At 37.8% G+C, this 12,431-nt stretch overlaps 1 protein-coding gene and 1 pseudogene across 1 annotated transcript; one reads left to right on the top strand and one right to left on the bottom strand.

Annotated features, from left to right (window-relative positions):
• Positions 1-4,661: 4,661 nt before the first annotated feature.
• LOC110783036 (uncharacterized) lies at positions 4,662-6,380 on the bottom strand. The gene has a single exon (XM_021987334.2). It carries the CDS (start codon positions 6,310-6,312, stop codon positions 4,852-4,854), a length of 1,461 nt encoding a protein of 486 aa, XP_021843026.1. The 5' UTR covers positions 6,313-6,380; the 3' UTR covers positions 4,662-4,851.
• A 1,741-nt stretch (positions 6,381-8,121) lies between these two features.
• LOC110783061 (40S ribosomal protein S24-1-like) lies at positions 8,122-11,800 on the top strand (annotated as a pseudogene).
• Positions 11,801-12,431: the final 631 nt, after the last annotated feature.

Below are 12,431 nucleotides of genomic sequence, written 5' to 3'. Positions count from 1 at the left end.
ACGTTAAGGCATGAGGCATGTTGGCCTACACCGCCCAACACTAATCGGTTTGTATAGTGTTCCATTGTGCTGGAGGATTCGATTAGTGGAGAAACTTTTTATGTATATATGAAAATTACATGGAGCAAACGACCCATAAATTGTGCGTCACGTGCCACGAATACTTTCTTATAGACATTTTTTAATATATAGTACGGAATTATAGATGAATAAAGATTAAGAAAAAAAAAAAGTTGTTATTCAGATATACATTTTGACAGTTCCATGAATTCATAAGAGTGAATTTTCCCCTTTTCAAAATTTTGTAGTCTGTGATTTTCAGCAGTTTGATCAAGCTTTTTGGTGGAAGATTTTGCAGATTATACGGAGAATCCTGCTTCCTTTGCTTGATGTTTCTTTTATACAACCTTGTTTTCGTAATTTTCGTAAGACTACCAAGGCTATGTTTTATTCAGTTTGTAAACCCCTTTTTGGCAAGTTTTTGGTTCTCTAGGGGTTGCTCCATTCATGGAGGTGAAGTCTTTTCTTTTGCAACTTTGAAAGTTTTACCCTTGCTTTGCAGGGGTTTTCTCCTATGTACATTTTAGTATGTGATTAATATATTGACGTCGGCTTGAGTTAAAAAAAAAAAAAAAAATTTGTAGTCATAAATTATACTCCATATCTCTGGAGTGACGGTTAAAATTTTACATCAAAGTACGAGAGATCATGAGTTTAAGTATGGGTGGGTCGAACTAGCAGTTCAGGATGATCCGGTTAACGCTATGAATATCCGGCACAGGCCCGTGAACTGACCAAGCAATCTAGCCAAGTAGCCTTCATAAGTTGTGAATACATCTCAAAGCAATAAGCCTTTGATCCTTGTCAAACCTAGTAATGAGTTAATGACCACTATCCTTACATATAAAGGTTTACGATAGCATCCGCCTCCACGGCTCCACCTCCACCGCCTGACGGGGCCGAAGATCATAATGACCCCATAATGCAACATATAGGGCATATTAACAAGTACTAGTACAGGAAAAGCCACAAACCAAGTGATAAGAAATGTAATCTGTATACCATAAAATGAAGGCCTGTAATGTTAAACTGAAGGCATCAGTTGACAAACAGATTCCTCAAAAAGACCAACACAACAACACTAGAAATTTTACCATATTATATTACTCAAAAGACTACCATGAAACATGGTGAAATCAAAAGATAAGCCTTCTCTATTTTCCGAATGTGATGGCGCTGTGCGACCTAACCTTAGCCTTCTACGATAAAAGGTTATTCTAGGAAGAAAAGCTCCCCTGCCATTTGCAAGAGTGAGTTGCAACACAAAGCAAATAAAGTTTAACAAATAAACCTCACCATTATAGGAAACACTCGGTGTTTCTCAAAAATCAACTGATAATAACTTTCATATGATTTTCATGTTTTGGGTGCAAGAAGTTTCAAGTGCAAATACAGATGTTACTTATACGAACTGCCTACGGAGAAACTTACCTAAATCACCTGGTCTGGAACTCTGGATACATAAATATGCCCCATATATCCAATCGTGTTAACTAATTATCTGCAATAGGATCACTGGAGAAAACACGGTTCTAGGATCTATTATTTGCCTTCATGGAACCATTGTTTGACGGGAACCATGAAGGCAAATAATAGATCCTAGAACCGTGTTTTCTCCTTGCCTATCTTTCCTTACCAGAAAAATCACCACTCAGTCCAGTATCAGCAGGTATAAAATTTGACCACAGTTGCAGATAAGTTGCAGATGAGTGCTGTCACTTTGTGCCAAACAAAAGGATAAGAAAAATGAATTTGCACCGATAAGTGATTGATCTCTAACAAGTACTAAGCAAAAGATCAGATCCTCAAAGCAAAAAAAGGATTCTTGTTTTGGGTGAGAGAGGTCTGATTCTAGGAATTCCCCTGATCAATCAAAACAATGCAGAACCTAGTTTAACTTCTACAAGTTATTTTGATCTAATGGTCAACACTGAAAGCTCAGTAATTAGAATTTTCAGACCCTAATATGAAAAACAAATGAACCACATAACTAACCTGTCAGCTATGTGCTGTACCAGAGCATTACAGAAGTCCATCCATAGAAACTAGCATATCCAAAGCTCAGAAGAAAAGGTATCTAACAAATGTCCAGACATAACCAAATATAAAGGAATAAGAATCCAGCACGCATAACAAAAACATCAGGGCATTTGGTTTAGTGGTCTGATTCTTGCTTCGGGAGCAAGAGTTCCCGAGTTCGATTCTTAGAATGGCCCTTGAATAAAGGGGCACTGGACCTAGTATTTTGATCTCCTAACCTCTCTTTTTCTGCAATGAAGATCTTTGCATTAACACAGTTTTAAAAAATCAGCAATGTTAGATTCTTTATATAAAATGAACAAGCAGTTGCAACTTCTATACTATCATTTGCTCATAGCAGCTGTAAGACCGCCTCAAAAAATACTGTTTTCCTCCGGACTGACTTCATGATATTTGCCCCCCTAATCAAGATTATATCACGTGCTTTAAAACAAAACAGGAAGGAGCACTTTAAACACGATCGATTTCACTTAGTTTCATGCTCCTATATTAGTGATGCTATCAAAATGCAAAAACAAGTTGTCCCGCCAATTATCCAAAACAGAATACAACATAAGGATCGATTTTATCTTGGCAATAAGAAGCAAAGAAGACACAGTTTATTTACTGCACATCCACATAAGGATCACTCACTTAGAATGTTGGTTCCTGCTTGCTTATTTTTATAGCTTTGGATGTGCAAAACGTAGGGCTCATAGTAAGGGACATTAATTAATTATCTAAGAATATAGCTCCTAATTCTAAGCTTTAACAAAAGGGTTGATTCAGCAAGTTCATCTACTGGACAACTTCCACATTAATATGTCTAAAATAAACTATCATATTGTAATCAAGGGCTTCAAGCCAATAAGCCAGAACGATAACAGTCTAACTTCATCACGCATATTCCTTATTTGATCATTAAGCAGTAACTACTTACTAGTATCCACCATGATTTTATTGTGTAAATTATGAGTTCAGAATTGAACTGATGCAAAAACATTATGATTGCTATTATTACTGATAATAATTTACTCACTTCATCCAAAAATTAAATTTAAGCCAATATAAGTGGACATTCAGACCTAAGAACTCATCTAGTCTCTCCAACAACAGATGCACTCAAGACATATCTCCATTTAAGTCGGATCAATTGCCTGTAAGCCTGTTACATTAATTTCAACCCTCCAGTTGATTAGCTCAAGCTAAATGACTAATTTAATATCTCAAAGTATGGTATTCTCTAATAATTGATAAACAATTCTAATCAACTTATACAAGCTCCTGCATTCGCCTTTTGGTAGCATCTGCAGAAGCAGCTTAATACTACCAAATAAGCGCCAAACAAGTTTTCATTATCAGACCACAAATTGACCTTCTAACAGCAAACTGTACTACTGAATTTATTTTTATAAACAGCAAGCTGGTTGAGTTAACTATTATGTAGACCATAATTAATCCAAACTCCTAAAATACAGATCTCAATTACCTACGTACCAATTTCAAGGTACAACCAAACCTCTTTTCTATGCTCATTTGGAGCTTGCGGAGTTCAAATTAGCAAATGAACAAAAAAATAGCCTTAGAAGTGGTTGTACGGTGAAAAATCTGGTGAAGTACCCCGGTTGAGAAAAACACTGACCAACCTTAACTTGACAACCAAAACAGCACTTTTAGCAACTAATACCGTGTTTATTTCAGTTTGTTAAACCTATTTTTTTTAACCATAATTGCAAAATTTTGAACCCTTCACAGTTACACAGCAGTTGTAATAAATAAGCAAATTTTAAGAGGAATCATGCTAAAAGTTATGTCCAATTGAACATGCAAAATTTCCACCATAATGTCCGAGTTCCGCCACCAAGGGCATACAACAAGACTTGGATGGAAGAAGCAATGGACAATAAAAAAAGGCCATTAAATTTAGGATCAACCTCAGATTCTAAAACTCTTGAACTTATTCTGTGTATGGAACGGATCAAGGCATGACTTGCGAACACAAGTTGATAACCTAATTGGGATGTGGAGGTGGATTCAGAACAGAAGCAAGGAGTCTGCTTTTCAGAAGAAGGTTTCTATAGCAGCAAGCTTTGGTTTATGCAATTTGGAGCAACAAGAATTCTTCTTTGTGGAAGACAAAAATTGAAGCAATAGACCGCAGTATACAGAGACCTAAACATACTATATAGAATCATGCATATTCTACCTAGAAAAATTGCTAGGAAAGTTAGAGAATGGTATTAAGTCTACAAAATACCTGTGTTTCTCAATAATCATTTAAACAACTCCAAATATTCAAACATGCCATAACATTGCAATACTACTAGCAGTACATAATCAAATACAGATTGAAAACATCAGCAAAATCAAGATTAAACAAAGTCCAACTAATATCTCAAGTCAAATAACTAGTAAGCAAATCACCAACAGCTTTAATCTAATCATTCAATGGAAATCAAGGGAAACAACGAATGAACATACAGTACATTACGGTTCAACATGCATATTTTACCTAGACAAATTTCTAGGACAGATAGAGAATGGTATTTAGTCTATCAAATACTCGTGTTTCTCAGTCATCATTTGAACTAATAAGGTAATAACATTGCAAAGCAGTACATAATCAAATACAAATTGAGAACATCAGCAATATCAAGATTCAACAAAGCCCATATCCAACTAATAGCTCAAGTCAAATAACTAGTAAGCAAATCACCAACATCTTTAACCTAAAATGGAAATCAAGGGAACAACGAATGAACATACAGTACATTACGGTTCAACATCATCATCATCCTTGGGACCGAATGGATCATGGTTAGGATCAACTTCTTCCCCAATAGTACGTTGAACAAGCCTCTTCAAATCCGTCATAACCTTCGACTCCCTCTTCGCCTTCTCTTCATAGTTAAACATAGCCAAAGCACGCTTATCTTCTGCACTATAAACCTGGTTTTCTTTCCTAATACGAATGGCATTCATCCTCTGATGTCTACTACCACTCATCACATACCCAAGTGTCTCAAACTTTGAAATCTCATCAGCTGAAAGCCCAACTTCTCCACGACGTGGAATACGCTTCCCTTGTTGAACATACTGTGCAATTGCATCACCTTCACCAGGCCTAAGTGCACCTCCATAGCTAATATGACCTTCAGCTTTCGGCAATGGCTGTGGACCAACTGGTGCCTCATTGATCAAAGCTGCAGCCATTTTCTGGGATTCCAACATCTCCTTCAATGCCAAGGCTTCTGGGTTTAACTCATCTATATTTGCTTCATCTAATTCGATCTTCTCTTCTTTCTCAGATGCACTGCTGCTGTTACCTTCATCACTCTTCTTCTTCTTGCTACTCCTCTTTGATTTCTCCTTGCGTTCATCTCCTTCTTCGTCTTCGCTTTTGCTATCATCCTCTGAATCACTCTCTCTCCTCCTTCTCTTGCTACTTCTTCCCCTCTTCTTCCTGCTACTCCTACTACTTCTACTACTCCTCGATTTCGATTTCGATTTTCGCTTTCTTCTTTTTCTTTCCTCGTCATCATCACTTGAATACTCATCTTCACTCTCTTTTTTATCAGAATCTTCATCTGAATCAACCGATTTCCGACTCTTCTTTCGCCTCGAACTCTTACTCTTACTCTTACCCTTGCTAATCCGCTTCTTCCTCCTCTTCCTCCTACTATCAGAATCCTCCGATTCCGAACTCGAACTTCGCGATTCAGAATCTGAACTCGCAGACCTAGAATTCGATTTCTCTCTCCTCAAATCACCACCGCCTTCCTCCCCCACCTCTTCTGCCTCCTCTTCACGGTCATAAAACGCGTCGTTTTCATTGCGAGGAGGACTAGGCGTGATGTTCCAGAAGGTCTTCCTCAGCGTCAACCTCATTTTCTGCCTCTTCAGCCTCCGATACTCTTCGAAGCTCAACCCTCGCAATTCCTCATCCGATTCCTCCTCCGGTACCCTAGCATTTCCCTCTCTCCTGTAATTATCCCTCCTAGGTTCCCGATACTCGGGGCTCCGCCTACGAATAGGGCTACGACTTCTTCTGCTGCTTCTTCTTCTGTCGGGGGAATCAGGGCGGCGACGGCGGTGAATCTCTGGAGAATACCGGCCATAAGATGGACTGCGGCTTCTCCGGCGACGGTAACGATCTCTGGAGTCGTCAGATTCCGGTGAATTGCGGTGGTTCCGGCGCTCTGGGATTTCAATCACGGATGATGGTCGACCCATGTTTTGGGGAGAAAGGTGAGTGTTTGGGGATTACGATTTTCTTTCCCTAATATACTCCGTATTTAGGAAGTACTTTTTTAATGGCAAATTTGTCCGATCTTTTATAATTCAAAATTTGGCCTGTTGAAATTCACTATTCCATACCTAGATAAGAATAGGGTGAATATTTTTATTCCTACCTAGGAATGGAATAGGGTTCTTAGCACTATTTCAGGTAAAATACAGAATAAGGTCAAGATTCCTATTTCGTGTTTTACATGGAATAGGGTTGAAATTCATATTCCATAACCTAGGTAAGAATAGGATTTCTGATCCTATTCCGTTAAAAAAATGAATTTAAAAAATTTTAACCTGTAACTCGGTCGTCACCGATGGTGGAGACGGCATCCGTTCTACTTGACCCGACGAGCTAGTCTTTGACTTCTTTTTGGGATCCTTTTCAAACTCGTTCATGGTGGTGCGACGAGTTTGGTGGTGGAAAAAAAACAGATCATTCGTGGATGGTGGTGCACCGGTGTTAGTGAGGTGAATAGGGATGATTTCTCCGGCTATGGATGGTGGTGGGTGGTTGTGGTAGTTGGAGGTGGTGGTGGTGGATCGCGATGGTGGGTGGCTGTGGTAATTGGAGGTAGTGGGTGGTGGTGGTGGATGGCGGTGGTGGGTGGAAGTGGTGGATGACGGTGGTGGGTGCCGGCAGTGGGTGGCACCGATGGAAAGGAGGTGGAAATATTATGGAAAGAGAAAGTGATGTATGAGTTGGGGTGGGTTTGGGGGTGGGGTGTATAAGGGTAATATCGTGTTTTCAAAATTAAAAAAACGGGCGACATGTGTAAAAGCGGGCGACGAATAGTGTGGCATTAATTTTTTGGTTAAATCATACCGTAATGTAAATATTTTTGCGAAATACAACCTAAGGGAAGTTTTCGCATTGACTGAGTTTTATCGGCCATTGACTTGCACGTGAACGTGAGCAGCACGTGTGGCTTCATTTTGCTACATTTCAACAAAACGCATTATTAAAGTGATGTTTATTTTGGTAGTGCTCAATTTTGATACAGTGTGTCGTTTTTTAAGGGAAGCTGTTTCGTTTCACTAACATGCTAGTTTTCACAAGTTAACGCGTAAAATGAAGCCACGCGTGCTGCTCACGTGTAAGTCAATGCCTAGAAAAACTCAGTCATTGCCGGAAACTTTCATTTGGTTGTCTTTTGCAAAAAAAAAAATTATATTAAAGTGTGCTTTTAGAAAAATAATTATACTTTCTCCGTTCCGGAAATATCGCATCATTTGTTTTTTACACTATTCACACTACGACTTTGGACAATTTTTGTGATTCGTACGTAATAAATTTTGGTCATGTGGGTCATGTTATATATTCGTATCGGTATATATTTTCTATATATTAATTTTTTATAATTTTTACGTGCACAGGATTTGAGATATTAAGAGTCCAAGTAGTTATTAAAGAAGTAAAAGTCAACTATGGTGCGATATTTTCGAAAAGAAGAAATGTGAGTTTCTTTTTCGTGAGATTTGGATTATAAAGGATTTTTTTTTGCAAATTTACCCAATTTAATTTAAGTTTTCAAAATCTCGTTAATGGCCAACATTGGGCTAAATTATTCGGCCCAAACGAAGAAAGAGATAAAAAACCCCAAAGACCCAAAAGCCGGAATACTAAACCCTAACTGAGTGTTTCACCTTCTTCTTTGATTTACTCTCTCTCGTTTCGCCGTGAACCCTTGAAGTTGGAATCAGCCGCAAATCCCTGCACCAGAGAAGAGAGAAGAAGAGAGTGAAATTACAACAATGGCGGAAAAGGCAGTAACAATCCGAACTCGCAAGTTCATGACCAATCGTCTTCTCTCAGGCTAGGAAGCAATTCGTCAGTTCTTCTCCCTCTTTTCTCGATTGATTTTTTTCTCAAATTGTTATTCTATAACTTCTCAAACCCTAATTTAATTTCGTTGATTCGTTTGTTGCATTTCAGGTCATTGATGTTCTTCACCCTGGTAGCGCCAACGTATCAAAGGTATCATCTTCTTTTTTGCGATCCTTTACCGCATTGTATTTTATGCTTTAATTGATTATTTTATTTAAAAATAAATATTGTAATGTTTGTTTAGTATTCCTTGTGATTTATTGTAATTTTCTGAAATCATTAGTTGATGATTATACTTGGTTATCTGTTGAGGAAGCTTATTCATTGATTTTGTTGTTGAATGATGTGTCATTGATGATATTGTAATGTATTCTGGTGCTCGTCTTGTCATGTTGTAGTGTATGTATCGGTGCTAAGGCCAGAAACAATAATCCTCTGATATGATGGTAGCTTAATACGTTATGCAAATATAATGCTTTTAGTTAAATTGTAAAGGGGGTTAATCTTGGTAATAATCCTCTGATATGATGGTAGCTTAATACATTATGCAAACATAATGCTTTTAGTTAGTCCCTTGCGCTAAACCTGACGCTATTAGTTACAGTATGGAGGGCAGTTATTGTCATTTTGTATATTGTACCCTAATTCGTATCCTAATTACACTGCTACTAATTTACTATTTGCATTGGAAACTAATTGGTCATTTTGTGTTTAATACTGACCTTTCTATTAGAGGGTTTTATTTGTTATTTTTGCTTGTTGATTGTTGCATTGTCATATTGTAGTGTATGTATTGGTGCTAAGGATAGAAACATGTACAAGTTTGTAAATTGTAAAGGGAGTTAATCTTGATAATAATCCTCTGATAATCTGATATGATGCTTAATACATTATGCAAACATAATGCGTTTAGTTAGTTCCTTGAGCCAAACCTGACACTGTTAGTTACAGTATGGAGTGCAGTTATTGTCATCTTTTACATTGTATCCTAAATCATATCCTAATTACGCTGCTACTTATTTACTCTTTGCATTGGAAACTAATGGATAATTTGGTGTTTAATACTCACCTTTCTATTAGAGGGTGTTATTTGTCATTTTTGCTTGCTGATTGTTGCATTGTCAATGATTTTCCCTCAGTCTGTGTCTTTGCAACTTTAAAGAACAATGTACTGTCAAATTTCTCTATGTTGTTATAGTTAAATATTATTTTACTCTGTATTTATGTATGCCAAGATTGCTTGAGAAAGGTGGAGAGTTTTATGAAGGAAATAATGCCCTTGGTCCAAGTATGCATTCAATGTTAAGTCTAATAAATGCGGTTCAGTATTAATTAACAAGTTAATAATTCAGTGAGATCAAGTGAGCTGAATGCCTAGCTAGAGGCCGCTTCAGTTCAAGTGGAATTAATGATATTAATCCACAACTTATTCTTGACTGAACTCGTAGGGTCACACAAATAGTACGTAAACGGATCAAGTATTTAATGGCATTAAATACTCCATCTATGGATATTCGGAATCGACGGATCTTGGTTTTAGTGGGAGCTGAGATCGTCACAGGCAAGAAATGAATACTCCGGAAACGATGATATTGCCGGAAACGGAAATATGGATCGTATCGGAAATATAAATATTATCCAAGTCGTAGATGTTGCCGGAAACGGAAACATGGTACGTATCGGAAAATATTATCGGAAATGGAAATATTGCCGGAATCGGAAATATTGCCGGAAACGGAAATATTGTCAGAATCGGAAATATTATCGGAATCGGAAAATAATTCCGGAAACGGAAATATTAAATATTTGTTCGAAACGGAAATTGATTCCGGAATCGGAAATATTAAATATTGTTCGTATCGGAAATGAATTCCGGAATCGGGAATTTAATCGGAAGCGTATCGTACGAATTAGCATCGGACGAGGCCCGCTAGACGAAGGCCCAGCACGAAGCCAGACCATCGCCCAGCGAGCCAACACGCACCATCGCATGCCAAGCCTCGACCAGGCCCAGCGCAAGGCCAGGCCCAGCCAAGGCCTGGGGCGCGCGCGCGAGAGCACAGCAGTGGGCCGAGCGCTGCGCGCCTAGCGTGGGCCGCAAGGCTTGCGAGGGTGTACGGTGCTCATGCAATGCTTGTGCGGGAATCCTAGAGCAATCGGGATTCGAAATATGATTAAATCCTAAAACTATTAGATAATGATTATTTAATTAGAGTCCTAGTAGGATTATAATTAAATAAATTAGTATCCTAATAGGATTCCAAAACCTTTTCCATAACTCTATAAATAGGTGCCTAGGGTCACATATTTACATAGATTATTAAAGTATTCAAAGTGAGTTTTTGAGAGAAAAATTCAGTCACATACCTTGCCTAAAAGTGCCGAAATTATTAGTACCTTAAGGGCGATTCTAGTTGGTCAATCTTAAGGCGGATCCGGACGTGCTGTGGACTATCTACGGAGGGACGACACTTGGAGTCCTAAAGACTTGTTCTTGTTCGGTTCGGGCGCAGCTAGGGAAGGCACGCAACAAAGAGTATGCATCTAAACTATGCTATATGATTATGTGTAAATAATATGTATTCCTGGCTAAATGGTTTTTCCGCATGGTTTATGAATTGTCATATGTATCATAACCTAACATTTTATTGCTGCTTTTATATCCTTAGTGTGCAAACCTGCAAACCTTGATGTCTTTTGTTTTTGTTTGCCAAATGTCTTACTGCATTCTTTTCTTCTCTGAAGGATGAGTTGAAGGAAAAATTGGCTAGGATCTATGATGTGAATGATTTGAACTCCATCTTCATGTTTAAGTTCCGTACTCACTTCGGAGGGGGTAAATCAACTGGATTTGGTTTGATTTATGATTCTGTTGATAGTGCAAAGAAATTCGAGCCCAAGTACAGGCTGATCAGAGTAATTAATAATTATCTTTACCCCTTTTTTCTTGTATTCGTGCTTTTTATCTTATGCGTAATATTCTTTACTGAATGGCCCCTTTGCCGCTTCTTTTTCTTTGCTGCATAATGGATTAGCAACCAAGATCGAGAAGTCTAGGAAACAAATGAAGGAGCGAAAGAACAGAGCAAAGAAGATTCGTGGTGTGAAGAAGGTATGACATTCACCTTTGTTGGCTTATTGCCTACTTTGTTTCATGTCACAATGAAATTGTCCTCCCATATAAATTTAAAACATTTTTCTTCAACACTTTGGCTCCTTTTGGTAGAATGTAAAACGTTTTAATGTAAAATAATTTTCCCCTTTTTAATCATTTTACCTTGATTATTTTGACAAGAGATAGAAAAATAATTTTCCATAACTCCCTCAATTCCTCAAAGGTGGAAAAACCTTTTCCATTTGAAAGGAAGTGAAATTACTTTTTCATCTTTCCTCCTTATCTCCCTCTCTCTTCTTCCCCTCAATCTTCACCATCTTCTCCCATTTTCTTCTTTTAAGGAACCAAACATTTTGCACTGAAAACGTTTTAACACCAAACCAAACAGACATCAGTGTAATTGCTGTACCCAATGTTTTTAACCTTGTTATTCTTGTTTCTTTTTGAAGACTAAAGCCGCAGAAGCTAAGAAGAAGTAAGGAATTAGTGATGTTGAGGTGCTTGACTGGTTGTGTACATCGGTGTGGCAGCTTTCTTTTTTTGGTGCATCTTCCTTGGCAATTGTCGACAATTTTTCCTTTGCTGATATGTTGCTTGTGTACCCCCAATTACTGATAGTGGCATTGGTGAAAGATTACTAGACTTACAGCAGAGAGTCACGCGAATGTTCTTATTTTAAACTATGTCAAGAGTTCTATGAATTTTTTTGTGGTAATGGATGAATTGTGATTAATTTGGCCTTTACTCTTATTATGCTTTTTGATGTGTGCTTTTGTGTCATCGTCTTTGTTTTGGTGGCTATGTGTTGTAACTTCTGTAAAGTGAGGTGAAGCTATAGCTTAAACGGAGTAATGTCTTGTTTAAAATGGTTAAATGTATTATATCTTAGAACCAGTGGGAAAAGTTCTTTTTTTTTTTGACAAGGAAATAAAAATTAGCCCTTCAATACAGAGGAGAACAAATCATTACAAGAATTAAATTAATAAAGCATGGAAGGGTATTTATGACCGTTTTAGCCATAAAATTTGAATCCTGATTTGTCTACCGGAAAATATAGTAGAAAAGATCGTCCAAGGAACCTTTTCCATTGCTGCTTAATAGGTTGATGACGCTAAGATTGGC

The sequence above is a fragment of the Spinacia oleracea genome, chromosome 5 (genome assembly GCF_020520425.1).
Source record: "Spinacia oleracea cultivar Varoflay chromosome 5, BTI_SOV_V1, whole genome shotgun sequence".
NCBI lineage: Eukaryota > Viridiplantae > Streptophyta > Magnoliopsida > Caryophyllales > Amaranthaceae > Spinacia > Spinacia oleracea.
This window is presented reverse-complemented; position numbering and strand designations above follow the sequence as displayed.

What these genes read in the sequence shown, in the direction of transcription:
- LOC110783036 (XM_021987334.2), bottom strand. Translation starts at nt 6,312, where the DNA reads ATGGGTCGACCATCATCCGTGATTGAAATCCCAGAGCGCCGGAACCAC.